The 12,842-nt window shown below is 48.4% G+C and overlaps 1 protein-coding gene across 3 annotated transcripts in view; it reads left to right on the top strand.

The window, feature by feature from the left end:
• Nucleotides 1-12,491, top strand: part of LOC136626045 (anaphase-promoting complex subunit 16-like) — a 90,093-nt gene extending 77,602 nt beyond the window's left edge. For 2 of the 3 annotated variants that reach the window (XM_066600755.1, XM_066600757.1), the window contains exons 2-3: nt 8,998-9,072; nt 12,054-12,491. In XM_066600755.1, coding sequence (XP_066456852.1) covers nt 8,998-9,072; nt 12,054-12,154 — 176 coding nt within the window. In that variant the 3' untranslated portion in view covers nt 12,155-12,491. The remainder of the gene's footprint in view (nt 1-8,997; nt 9,073-12,053) is intronic. The other variant, XM_066600756.1, reaches the window with a different exon arrangement.
• Nucleotides 12,492-12,842: the final 351 nt, after the last annotated feature.

The raw sequence follows: 12,842 nt of genomic DNA, 5'->3' as shown, positions 1-12,842 counted from the left end.
TTGCTGCGCAGGATAATTCGTGTGCTCATTACCGACACAATGATACCACATATGTGAGGTTTTTCTGAAATTAGTAATTTTTTTTCTTGCAAATAGCGGTAAACAAGTAAAAAACCAAGGTATTTTATTTTATTTCTTTACATTATTTCTTTAGTTTATTTACACTGTTTATTTCTCTGAGGGCTTATTCAGACGTCCGTATATTGTCCTGGTTTTTACACCCGCCCAATATACGGTGTCCCTTTCTGCAGGGGGAGGAGGCGGGCCGGGAGCAGTGCACTGAGCTCCTGCCCCCTCTACGCCCTTCACCACTGTTTACAATGGGAGGGGCAGGAGGGTGGGGATGGCAGAGATAAGTTCCGCCTCATCCTGCCCCCTCCGCTTGCATATAGTGGCGAGGGGCAGAGATGGGGCGGGAGCTCAGTGCACTGCTCCTGGACCAGCCCACCTCCTCCACCTGCAGAAAGGGACACCGTATATCGGACAGGCGTGAATAAGCCCTGAAGCGGACCTGCTCCATAGCAGCAGTGATTGCTATGGTAAGGCATTGCATGACTTCTGTACAGCAATACCTTATCGCTGGTTATAGCGCTCATAATCAATGGGTGAAGCACAACAGCGCCGCTAGACTTAACATAAGATCTTTGACCCGGCCTGAGAGTCACTCAATGCATCAAACTCTAATTTCATGATTTTACGGCGGTGGTGACGATGTCACAAATCTAATGACACCAAAATCATCCACCCAAGGTCACACAAAGGGGTCAAAGTGCGGTGCAAGAAAAGCCTGCAGGCGGTTTTATATAAGATTCGTTTCTCTTCCCCACATTCAGAAAATCCGAACTGTTTTATTTTTCCGATAACGCAGCTGTCTGAGGGCTTGTTGCTTCTTGTGGGGCGAATTGTAGTTTTTTATGGTTCTCTTTAATGCACCATATAATGTATTGTGAAGCTAAATAAATCCGCTGTGGGATGTCACTATGAACACTGAGGTCGCTGTGCGCAGTCACTATTACCGCTGGGGCGATAAATAAATGGGTTTTGGGTTTCAGTTTGGGCACTCGGTCTCTAAAAGGTTCGTCATCACTGCTATAGGGTGTCTGGGGGACGCCAGGTCTGATTCTGCTGCGATATTTCACAGGTGGAAATGGACCCGGCCATGGGCATGAGGCCATACTGTGTAATGCAGTACCATAGTATTGCATTATGCTGTATGCTGACAGTCAGTCTCTTCATGGTAGCCTTGGGAATCTTCAGGAGGCCCAGGGTGTCATGACAACCAAACCGCACCTTGCAATCTCATCGCGAGGGGGCTGTTTTGGACCACTAAATGCCGATTGGGGCATTTAAATGCCGCTGTCAGATCGATTTAAAGGATTAACAGCTGCGATCAATGTGAACGCTGATGGCGGCTGTTACAGGCGGGTGTCAGCTGTCAGAGACAGCCGCCCTGCCATGGATGGAGCGGATGAGGGGTAAAGTGGTTAGTCTTCTCCACTGCTCCAGGCTTCTTCGCTGGCTTTTGTTGACATGCTGCTGGGGTGACATTTTCATATACACACATGACTGCCGTGGCCAACCCCTGACCCCAGCCGTGTGCGGCGGCAGCGCTATCCCAGCACATGAGCCAAGGGGGGGCTATAGCATATTTCCATCTGCGTGGAATTTATGTTTTTTATGAAATAGTGAAAGGAATGTAGCCGCGATCTGCTGTCAGCGCAGTTCTGTACGTTTTTGGTCTTGTCATCTTTTGCTAGGATATAAAGGTTTTGTGGCCTGTATACATGTGAGCGCGGCGCATAGGTGCCCATGAGAAAATGTACACCACCTACCATAAGGTCTCATGTCCACGGGCGGGTCGGATTCCGTGGCAGTAGCCCGCAGTGGATTCCCACTCTGTCCGTGGCCGAGGACACTGCTTACCCGTCCGGGTCTTCTATTTTCTTCACTACGTATGTGTGCGGCAGTGCCGGCTGGCGTGCCGCCGTACATGCGCAGTGGAGGATTTTTTTCAAGTCTCTTGCTTTCCCGCGGGATCCGCTGCCCGGCGGCACAGTTAGATACGCGTGGGCCGCGGGTCAGACTGCTTCCATTGACTGCAATGGAAGTCGTCCATGAGGGATCCGCACTGAAATGGAGCATGCTGCAACTTGTTTCTAGACCGAAAGGTCCGCAAATCAAATCCACATGCTTTATTTCATTGCGGACGGCCATGTTTCCCTTTGTGTATCTTTCGGTTGGGGACATTGGGCCTCAGTGTTTGCCCTTGAGCCTTATTGATGGTCATTACAAATGCTCTGGTCATCAGATGCGCTAGAGCTGACTTGTCTATATGCACTCCTCACTCAGTAAGTAACGGCCATGTTCTGTGATTGACTTGTCCTTGTGAGGCGAATTACAGGAAGAGCAAAAAATGGATGGGAAATACAATTGTCAAAATCATTTCTTACACAGCTAGGGTAAAATAAAAGCTGTGCTGTGATTGGTTGGTATGTATTATACTACTGACGTAAAGTAAAAGCTGTGCTGTGATTGGTTGGTATGTATTATACTACTGACGTAAAGTAAAAGCTGTGCTGTGATTGGTTGGTATGTATTATACTACTGACGTAAAGTAAAAGCTGTGCTGTGATTGGTTGGTATGTATTATACTACTGACGTAAAGTAAAAGCTGTGCTGTGATTGGTTGGTATATATTATACTACTGAGGTAAAATAAAAGCTGTGCTGTGATTGGTTGGTATTTCTTATACTACTGAGGTAAAATAAAAGCTGCGCTGTGATTGGTTGCTATGGGAAACCCAGATTTTCTTTAAAATCTCAATCCATGTTAATGTGGCATTCATTCAAGTTTTAGGCTGGGTTCACACAGGGTGGATTTGCCGCAGATTTGCCGCAGCAGATCCGCCCGCGGCCGCTAATCTCGGGATTAGCCAGCCATGTGGATGAGATTTCTCAGAAACCTCGTCCACACGGAACGGCTAATCCGCTGCAGTAAATCCGGTTGAAACCGCGGCCGCGCTCTCCTCTATGGGAGCGCCGGCCGCAACGGAAAAGCATGCGGCCGAGCTGCTTCAAAGCCGCCGCAGCTTAAACCGCGGCGGTTCTCCCGGCGGAAATCTCGCGGTTTTTGCTGCGGCCAAACCGCGAGATTTCCGACGGGAATCCGCCCTGTGTGAACCCACCCTTAATCCGGGGCAACGCTGGTACCCCTGCTAGCCTAATAATCACATACGTGCGGCAACGACGTCTGCCCTCAGGTGTCTGCCCGTTTGTGGAGGCCTAGCTTATGATGTGCACTCCGCTCCACCGCACTTTATGGCGTTGTCTGGCCCTGACAAATGTATGTATGCACTTCTGTATGGCCATTACAAAGCACTTTGTAATATACTTTGTGCTTTGTAAATCAGCCATACAGAAGATATATACTTACCTACAGGAGTGCTCCCTATCTTCAGTCTTCTCCTCTTGTCGGGCCGTAAACGCACTTCTCTTTTTTTCGGGCATACGTAGTAGCACTTCTCGGGCCAGGGGTGCGCGCCTGTTTTTATGCGCATGCGCAGCAGCGCCTGCCGGCTCAGGAACACGCGTCAGATTATTCGCGCATGCGCAGTCCGTACTAGAGACGGACAGGAGTGTCCACCAGTCATCAGCTGGAGGGTAAGTATTACTACTGGGAGCGGGGGCTGTCATAACTTCTCTAATGGGAGTGGGGGAGGGGGCTGCCATAACTTATTGCAGGGGGGGAGGGGAGTGGGTTGTATAACTGCCCCTGCCACCGACCTGCCCAGCGAGCCACCAACCCACCCACTATAATCCTGCCTGTGCAGGGAGGAGAGGAGGAGAGCTGTGACTATTGTGAATGGTGGTCCTGTGTTATCTATATATAGGTGTCACCTCTCAGTATAATCCTGTCTGTGCAGGGAGAGGAGAGGTGAGCTGTGACTATTGTGAATGTTGGTCCTGTGTTATCTATATATAGGTGTCACCTCTCAGTATAATCCTGTCTGTGCAGGGAGGGGAGGAGGTGAGCTGTGACTATTGTGAATGTTGGTCCTGTGTTATCTATATATAGGTGTCACCTCTCAGTGCAATCCTGCCTGTGCAGGGATGGGAGGAGGTGAGCTGTGACTATTGTTAATGGTGGGTCCTGTGTTCTCTACAAATAGGTGTCACCTCTCACTGTAATCCTGTATGTGCAGGGAGGAGAGGAGGTGAGCTGTGAGTATTGTGAATAGTGGTCCTGTGTTATCTATACAGACGTGTCTCATCTCAGTGTAATCCTGTTTGTGCAGGGAGGAGAGCCATGACTATTTTGAATGGTTGAGGTGCGGACAACTAGTTGCTGTCTGGGTTAGGGTGCTGACAACTAGTTGCCGCGGGGGTTGGGGTGCTGACAACTAGTTGCCGCAGGAGTTGGGGTGCTGACAACTTGTCGCCGCGGGGGTTCAGGTGCTGACAACTTTTCGACACAGGAGTTGGGGTGGTGACAAATAGTGGACGCAGGAGTTGGGGGGTGACAACTAGTCCCCGCGCGGGTTAAAAGCTGACAACTAGTCGCCGTGGGGGTTGGGGTGCTGACAACTAGTTGCCTCGGGGGTTGGGTTGCTGACAACTAGTCGCCACGGGGTTGGGGTGCTGACAACTAGGCGCCGCGGGAGTTGGGGTGCTGACAACCAGTCGCCGCGGGAGTTGGGGTGCTGACAACCAGTCGCCGCGGGAGTTGGGGTGCTGACAACCAGTCGCCGCGGGAGTTGGGGTGCTGACAACCAGTCGCCGCGGGGGTTGGGGTGCTGATAACTTGTCGCCGCGGGGGTTGGGATGCTGACAACTAGTTGCCTCAAGGGTTGGGGTGCTGACAACTAGTCGCCGCGGGGGTTGGGGTGCTGACAACTAGTCGCCACGGGAGTTGGGGTGCTGACAACTTGTCGCCGCAGGGAAGAGGGCGGGCTGTCAGTGTTACTTGTCATGTGGGGGGAAAGGGGGCTGTCAGTGTACTTGTCGCGCGAGAGGACTGTCTCCGTAACTTGTCGCACGGGAGGGGGGCTGTCACCATAACTTGTCGGGAGGAGGGGAGCTGTCGCTATAACTTGTCGCACTGGGAGAGGCGGAGGGGTGTTCTCACCATAACTTGTCGCAGGGGGGAAGGGGCTATTGCTATAACTTGTTGCACGGTGGGAGGGGGCTGTCACCATAACTTGTCACGGTCGGGGGGGAGGTGCCTGTCAAGCGGGTATCCTTGTTTCACAGTGGGGCGGCTGCAGGAGATTTCTCTCCCCGCCCCTCTCCATTCACTTTGCACAGCGGACGTTCAGTACTGAACGGCTGCTGTTTACACTGAACTCTCATCGTTCAGGATTTTATCCTGTGAGTATAGACAGTCTCTCCTGACCCCGCCCCCTCTAAGTACATTGTACAGCAGGAGAACATGCTGTCCTGTGGAGGGACTTAGAGGGGGCGGGGCCTGGGCGGGAAGAGACTTAGATGAGTTCACTAGAGGTGGGCGTGGCCAGGACGGGAGCTGAGCGAGGCCAGTCATTGGGAGCTCGCACACAGAGGGGGGAGAGCGCAGGGCATTGTGGGAAGTCAGCACAACGGCGCCATCTTTGAAAGCTGCTTTGAACATCAGATATCAAAGTAAGAAACTGACCTTCCGGCTGATCTGCCTGCCTGAGCCCTGTATGCGGTGTGTGGGAAAAATCACATCTGCATGCTTGTCATTGCTTTGCGGACATCCATGCATCCCTATGGACGGCTTGATTTGCGGTTCTCCAGCGCTGGTTCCACAAATCGAATCCGCCTGTGGACATTGGGCCTTACTTTAGCATGTATACTATTAGTATGGATATCCGGCAGCGGACGTGGTACTTGTGTGACAGAATATATGATGTGCTGCAGGGATATGGTGTATTATTGGGAAGCCCGTCCCGACGGCGACTGCAATCTATATACATATCTCCATGCTCAGGAGAATTACTCAGCGGCCTTAGGGCTCATGTCCACAGGTGCCCTCGCAGCGTTTTACCAGTGTTTGTGATACCGCGTACGGGCAGCGAGTGTACTGCGCATATCTGCGTATCTCACGGCCGCGGTCATGCGCAGTGTGGCTGTCTTTTTTTTAATCCCCCGCTGTGTCGTATCTGCGTTGCGTATGAATCGCCGCCCGTACATAATGTATTGTGTATGGACAGGTTTGCATACGCTGCTTATACAAACGTATACGGCTCACTCTGCGTGGTATGCTGGAGAATAGAGCATGCTGCGATCTAGTTCTCGCTGGTATCTACATGCAGTGTCTATACGCTCATGTGCAAGGACTAATGAAGGTCCATTTACTCTCATTAGCTCCATTCAGCACGCATTACGTGGCCGTGCAACGCATGTGTAATAGGCGGTGAAAGACCACCCGAGGACACGAGCCCTTAGGAATAATAGTTATAATGTAAAGGCGTCCTCTGTTCCTAATCCACAAAGTACTCGGGGTGAACCAACATGGAGGTCCCTCTGCATGCCCCCTCCGCCATATTTCTGTAGCCACAGGGGAACTGTTCAGCAGCTTCCAGACTTTTGTTATATTCTTGGCGCATCTAATTACAATATTTCCCAGTAAGCAATATTCTAATGAAGCTTCTTGTACAGGATGGGCCACGGAATATTAGCCCGGCACCACACTCTCATCAAAGCTGTCTAAAAGAAAATTTTTGTTGCCATAGCAACCAATCACAGTGCAGCTTTCATCTTACCTCAGCAGTATAAGAAATGAAAGCTGCGCTGTGATTGGCTGCTATGGACAACATTGATAGACTTTCTTATAGACAGAGTGGGCTGCCCGCCTTCTTTTCCGTGGACCACCCTGTAGATGCTATGGTGATGATGAGTGAGTGTGAGGCATAGCGTGTAGTTACATCATACGTACACAGGGGGCGCACCGCTTCAGCCTAAGATTGAGGCAGAATTTTGCCTTATTCAGTTTAGTAAATCTCGCACTTATTCGGAGAGATCGCTCAGCTGTTTGAGAACAACGGTCATATTGCTTTATTGTTACTGCATTGTAGATAGTAAATATAAGGTATATGTCTATGTTTAAGGACTCTCCGGTTACCGGACAACCCCTTTTCAGTAGGACGCCCTGTGTGAAAATAATATACAGAGATACACGCGTACGCCAGGACTCAGCACTGCAGCCTGCTGCAGACTCAGGGGGAGGAGCATAGGAAGTCACGTGACCTCGGTAGCCAATGATAAATGCAGCATCATGTTCTTGAACTCCTGGCATTGCGGCTATCAGGGTCTGAGCGCCGATGCCAGGAGAATGGATGGTGACACTGCAGCTTCTCATTGGCTGCAGCGGTCACCTGATTTCCTGTGACATCATCTGTCAGTGGGATTATGGGCATCTGTAACAATTTACACTTTCAACTTTAACCTCTTAGTGACGGCCCCATTGCCTTTTTACGTCCTAGCTAAGTGGGCTTTAATCCTGGAGGACATAAAAACATGCATCCTCTTAGAATTAAAGCCCTATTTGCTCCCCCCCCCCCTGGCAATGTGATCCGGTGTATAGCGCCGATCGCAATTAAATGAATAAATAGTTAAAAAAAGATTAAGATTCAGCTGCCCTGATGGATCCGATCCATCAGGGCAGCTGAGATTACTCACCCGCCTTGTCCGTGGTGTCCCACGGGGAATTGGTTCTTTGGGACCCGTCACCGCTCTTCTGCATATGTGTGCCAGATGTATGACGTCACGCGCATGCGCAGAAGGCCAGGAGCCCCGGCAAATTTAAAGTCTCCTGGATGCCGACTCCTGAAGGTAGCCGGGAACCAGGAGATGTCACTGGAGACCGAGGTGACCGGTCCCCTGTGCACGTGATTGCCACTATCCAATGGAAAGCGGCGATCACGAAAAAGTTTTAAAAGGTTGGAAAGAAGTTTGTTCCATCTCCTCTCATGGATCGGATCCATAAGGAGAGGTGAAAATACTCACTCCGGGTCCTCCGCGATGTCCCAATCTTCTGGGACCTGAAGTATCCTTCTGCGCAGAGGGGCTCGTGCCCGGGAAATTTTAAATCCCTCTGCTCCTGGGTACCATGTGCAGAGAGATGTCACCGGGGACGTGATCACTGTTATCCAATAGATAACAGTGATGATTTAGAGTTAAAAAAAATGGCACCGATAAAAACTATAGTTCGCCATGCAAAAAACAAGCCCTTATATGGCCACGGCGACAAAAAGTGGCTTTTGAAAAATGGATATAAAAATCTGCCAAAAATAGCTGCATCCTTAAGCCCAAAATAGGCCGTGTCCTTAAGGGGTTAATATAAGACAGGGTCTTCTTTTTAAGGAAGCACGGTATCTTAGTGTCTATTACGCACTGTAGAAGCCTATTGAAATCAATGTGCATGCGCAAATGCACACAAAATACACAGGAAACCTGCGTAATCGCTACGTATTTACCCACAAAATCAAGAAGATTTCGCACGTTTCTATTACATGCGGAAATACGCTGCATATTTATGTGAAGTAAAAGAATACCAATACGCCGCAAAGCGCAAGGCAACAGCGTATTTACAGACCGAAATACGCAAGCGCCCATGTGAATGCGGAGAAATGGTTACTTGTGCTGGTCTTCATTTTCTTGTTACCTCTATAGCTCCAACATATTCTGCAGCAATGTACAGAGATTGTCGTCCCTAATATCTGTCATGGTCGCCGGTAACGCTCACAATGTAATGTTTCTATCGCAAACACACACTACACGCGCCTGCAGATGCGGGACAGTTTCATCAACGGCCATTTAACCTAGACATGTGTTTGGCGCTAGTAGTCCATAAGCGTGAACGGGGGGCCATAACATGCACATGTCAGTAAAAGTAGGTGGAAATGATTGGAATCCTGGCCAGTGTCAGTAGATGTTCTACAACTTGTAGGCAGGACATACAATAGTGCAGTCTGGTCAAGAACGTTGCTCATGCGTTTTTCTATCCTTCTGTTTGCAGATGGCTCAGAGGGATTCCTTTGTGAATCCGTGTTCAGTTATCAAGTCGCATCAGCGCTGAAGCAGGTGAAACATGGTAAGTAACGAGTGCAAATCATGACCATAATCCAGTCTACACCAGCAAACAGAAACTCATCCTACAGATTTCTCTTCTATCAAACTGTATTAAGTAATGCATGCCTGTTTTATGGCTGAGGGAAGTGAATTAAAGAGTTTGTAAACTATTGGTGACCTATCCTGAAGATAGATCATCAATAGTAGCTTGGTGGAAGTCCGTTACCAGGAACCCCACCGATCAGCTGTTTGTAGGGCCAATGCACTAAGTTTAAATCTGCAGGAAGCAGACAGCTTCCTTCTCAGTGCGGTGGCCAGCCCTGGCATTGCAGTCATTGAAATGAATGGAAAATTTGATGCAATACCGAGCCCTGCCACTGCAGTGATTATGGAGCTGTCTGCTTCCTGCAGAAATCAGCTCAGTGCACCAGCCCAGAAACAGGTGAGATGGGACGGGGAGCTGGTGAACTGAGATCCCGTCCCCTCTCTGACCCTCGCCATTGCTTGCAATGGAGGGGGCATAACAAGATGGAACATAGCTCCGCCCCTGACCCAACCCTCCATTGCAAACAGTAGCAAGAGGCAGAGAGGGGGCGGGAGTTCAATGCACTAGCTCCTCCCCTTGCAGAAAGGGGCAGCGTATATCAGCCGGGCGTGAAAACCTGACCGATATATGCCCGTGTAAATAAGCCCTAAAGGGAGAATGGTGGGGTTTTGGCATTTTGATTGTTGTTTTTTTTATAATTTTTTAACTTTTTCATTTTTTTTACATTTTTGTCTTTTTTAGGGAACTTGCATAATCCTTTTTTTTATTCTTCTAATACTCTGGAATGCTGAGGCATAGTAGGGTATTAGACAGGCTATGAAGCTCAGAAAGAGTCTTAGCGCCATAGCCTAATTTAGCTGGCAGACCCGGAGGCTATATTCAAGCCTCCGGATGCAACTGAGACCCTTCAGAACCGCCTGATCACATTGCGAGGGTTCTGATGGTGACACGGCTTTCATTTGACAGCCGATCACCAGCTCTCCCTGCCATGGAGACCATCGGCCGGCTTCTGACGAGCCGATGGTCCACGTGGCAGGGAGAGCTGTCCAATGGTGACAGAGGGAGCCCTCTGCTTCTGTCAGCCCTTTACATGCTGCAGTCGCACAGACCACAACATGTTAAAGGGTTAAACAGCGGAGATCAGAGGTTTTCTCCGTTCTCAGCTGTCAGCACTTTACATGCTGCGGTCACAGAGATTGCGGTATGTAAAGGGTTAAACAGCGGAGATTGGAGGTTTTCTTTGTTCTCTGCTGTAAGAGCTGGTGCCCGGCTATCATCTGACAGTTGGTCACCAGCTCTCCCTGCACGGCGACCATCAGCCGGCGTCTGAAAAGCCGATGGTTTCCGTGGCCAGATGTAAACAGTGCAGGGAAGAATCGGGAAGTTGCCGGTAGATCGGTTATATCTTCCCGCTTCTTTTTTTAAAGTCCTGCACTGGTTCTTTGTGGGACTGTGCAGGCAGAGCACAATGCCACAGCTTATGGCATTGTGTTCTGCATGGTCCTATAGTGAAACATAGCCAGGAAATCTTCTGGGCTATGTCACTATGGGCAGCGCAGCTAGTCCTGGAAAATTTCCGGGCGTGCCACTGAAGAGGTTAATGCTATAACTTACAGATCTTGAGATATACAACTATAACAAGAGGTATGAGTTACTACAAATGACTGGTTACTTTTGTACTCCTATGACTTATGATTTAAGAAAACTATAAGACTAGACTGTGCTAATGTCATGAGGTGGTAAGGACTTCTGCAAAGGTTGGGCTACATTTGGAGCCTTCATCACTAATTCTGACTGGAAAAACAGCGTTGTATGCAGAGCTATTTTTCCAATCAAAACGAGAGACACTTCAGAAGGCACAAAATTTGGCAACAGAAATATCAACTTAGCTTTTTAAAGGCTTACATTAGCAGCACATTTGCAGTATGATATTTCCTTCCCCTTCCCCCTCCACCCCATGCCATGTTCATTTTCTGCACCAACATTTTGAAATATGCACCATATCTTGGGATATGCATCAGTCAGAGACGGTCCTCCAATCAGCATTGCCAAGACAGCTGGCGCAGCCCATCAAGGCGGTGTTGACTGGTCTAGAACAGTGTTTCTCAACTCTATTCCTCAGGGACCCCCCTATATGACCTGTCAGGGGTCTCTGAGGACTGGAGTTGAGAAAAGCTGGTCTAGAAGTCTTGATTTTCACAGCCAATTATACTGTAGAAAATCTCCAAGATTTTGTTGGCTTTCAAGGAAATGCACCATTTGAGTTGTACTTTGCTATCGTTCACTGCCTCTGCTTATGCTACACCGTAATTTACTGACCATAAGTCAAGTAAGGCACCCACTATTTGTATTTTTGATAAAGGCATTTTATGCAAAATTAAAAATGGGGTATTTTACACTTGGATGGACCTTTTTTCTCAATCAAACTATCCACTTCCTCTGAATATCCAGCCATATTTGATCCTGATAGTATAATAAACCCTCCATCCACAGCCAAAAACTAGGCTGGATTCACATTTGCACTATTATTTCCATTGTTTGGCTCCATCATAGGAGCTAAACATTGGAAGTGCTGGACCCCATGCTTAACTGACATGAATGATGTCCATAGGACCCAGTTGACTAGCATGGTGTCCTCCGGGCTTCCGCCAGGCTGCTCGGGAATCTATGTCAGCTGTGTGCCGAAGACGCTTGCACAGATATGAACAGTCTAACCTGTGCCTACACTAATTGGGTAAAGAAGCATCCCTAAAGAACCTTCTAAGTCTTCTAACTGCTCAGACAGTCTGTCACCAGCTTGAGAGCACCTTGTAAGTGTTAATGTACACTGTTATAAGACTATGTTCCTGTCAAAAGCAGTGATTTCTTATGATCCTTCTCAGTGATTACCCGACATCATGGAGCAACCTGGAGAGACTGGAGAGAATCCTGTTCTAATTGCAGTAACATTTGTTTAGGTCTAATCTTTTCAGATCAACAAGTATCCCGGATGGAGAAGTTGGCCGGATTAGTGGAAGAGTTGGAAGCAGATGACCCCCTAGCCCACTTCCACCCCTGAGCCGGACCATACTAAACGATTAAACTGTTATGTGCAAGCATGAGAAGGTACTAACAGGGCTCAACATCCTCTACCATGTCTTCAGTTGTTCTTCTAAAACCAGCATCTTATACTGCAGTCGTTGCCGCTCCATAGAATGAGTCTACAAATCGCTACACGTTGAAGTCTTCTACCATTTGTGACTATCCCGACCCATAAAGCCGTTTACCATTGTACCTTCACTGGGAATGAACAGGGACGATTGTTTTCAGATTTGTATACAGTGAAAACTTGTGTATAATGTTACATTTTTGCTAAATGTTTTTATTTTCTAAAATAAAGATGAGTTTTGTAGTTACATTTTTATTAGTGTTTTAATTGTGAGGAAAGATGTAATGTTGTGCCAGCAAGAAAAAACTAAAGTGTAATTTAGAAATCCACTGTCCAGGGTGTAGAGGTATCTAATGACCTCTTACAGTGCGATGATCCCTATACTTCTTTAATTTGCTCATTTACATTTAACAAAAGTCTCTCTCAACATGCATACATGAGCCTATGGTGCCCATGACCCTGTCACCAGTTGTCCTTCTTCGAACCGCTTTTGGTAGGTACTAACCATTGCATCTTGGGAACCGCCCTCCCTGGTATTCTGGAGGGCTCTGTTCCAGTCGTCTAGTCATTACTATTTCGCCAAAGTTACTCAGTTTCC

This window comes from Eleutherodactylus coqui, chromosome 4, assembly GCF_035609145.1.
Source record: "Eleutherodactylus coqui strain aEleCoq1 chromosome 4, aEleCoq1.hap1, whole genome shotgun sequence".
Taxonomy (NCBI): Eukaryota; Metazoa; Chordata; class Amphibia; order Anura; family Eleutherodactylidae; genus Eleutherodactylus; species Eleutherodactylus coqui.
The sequence above is the reverse complement of the archived record's forward strand: the minus strand, read 5'-3'. Positions and strand labels throughout refer to the sequence as shown.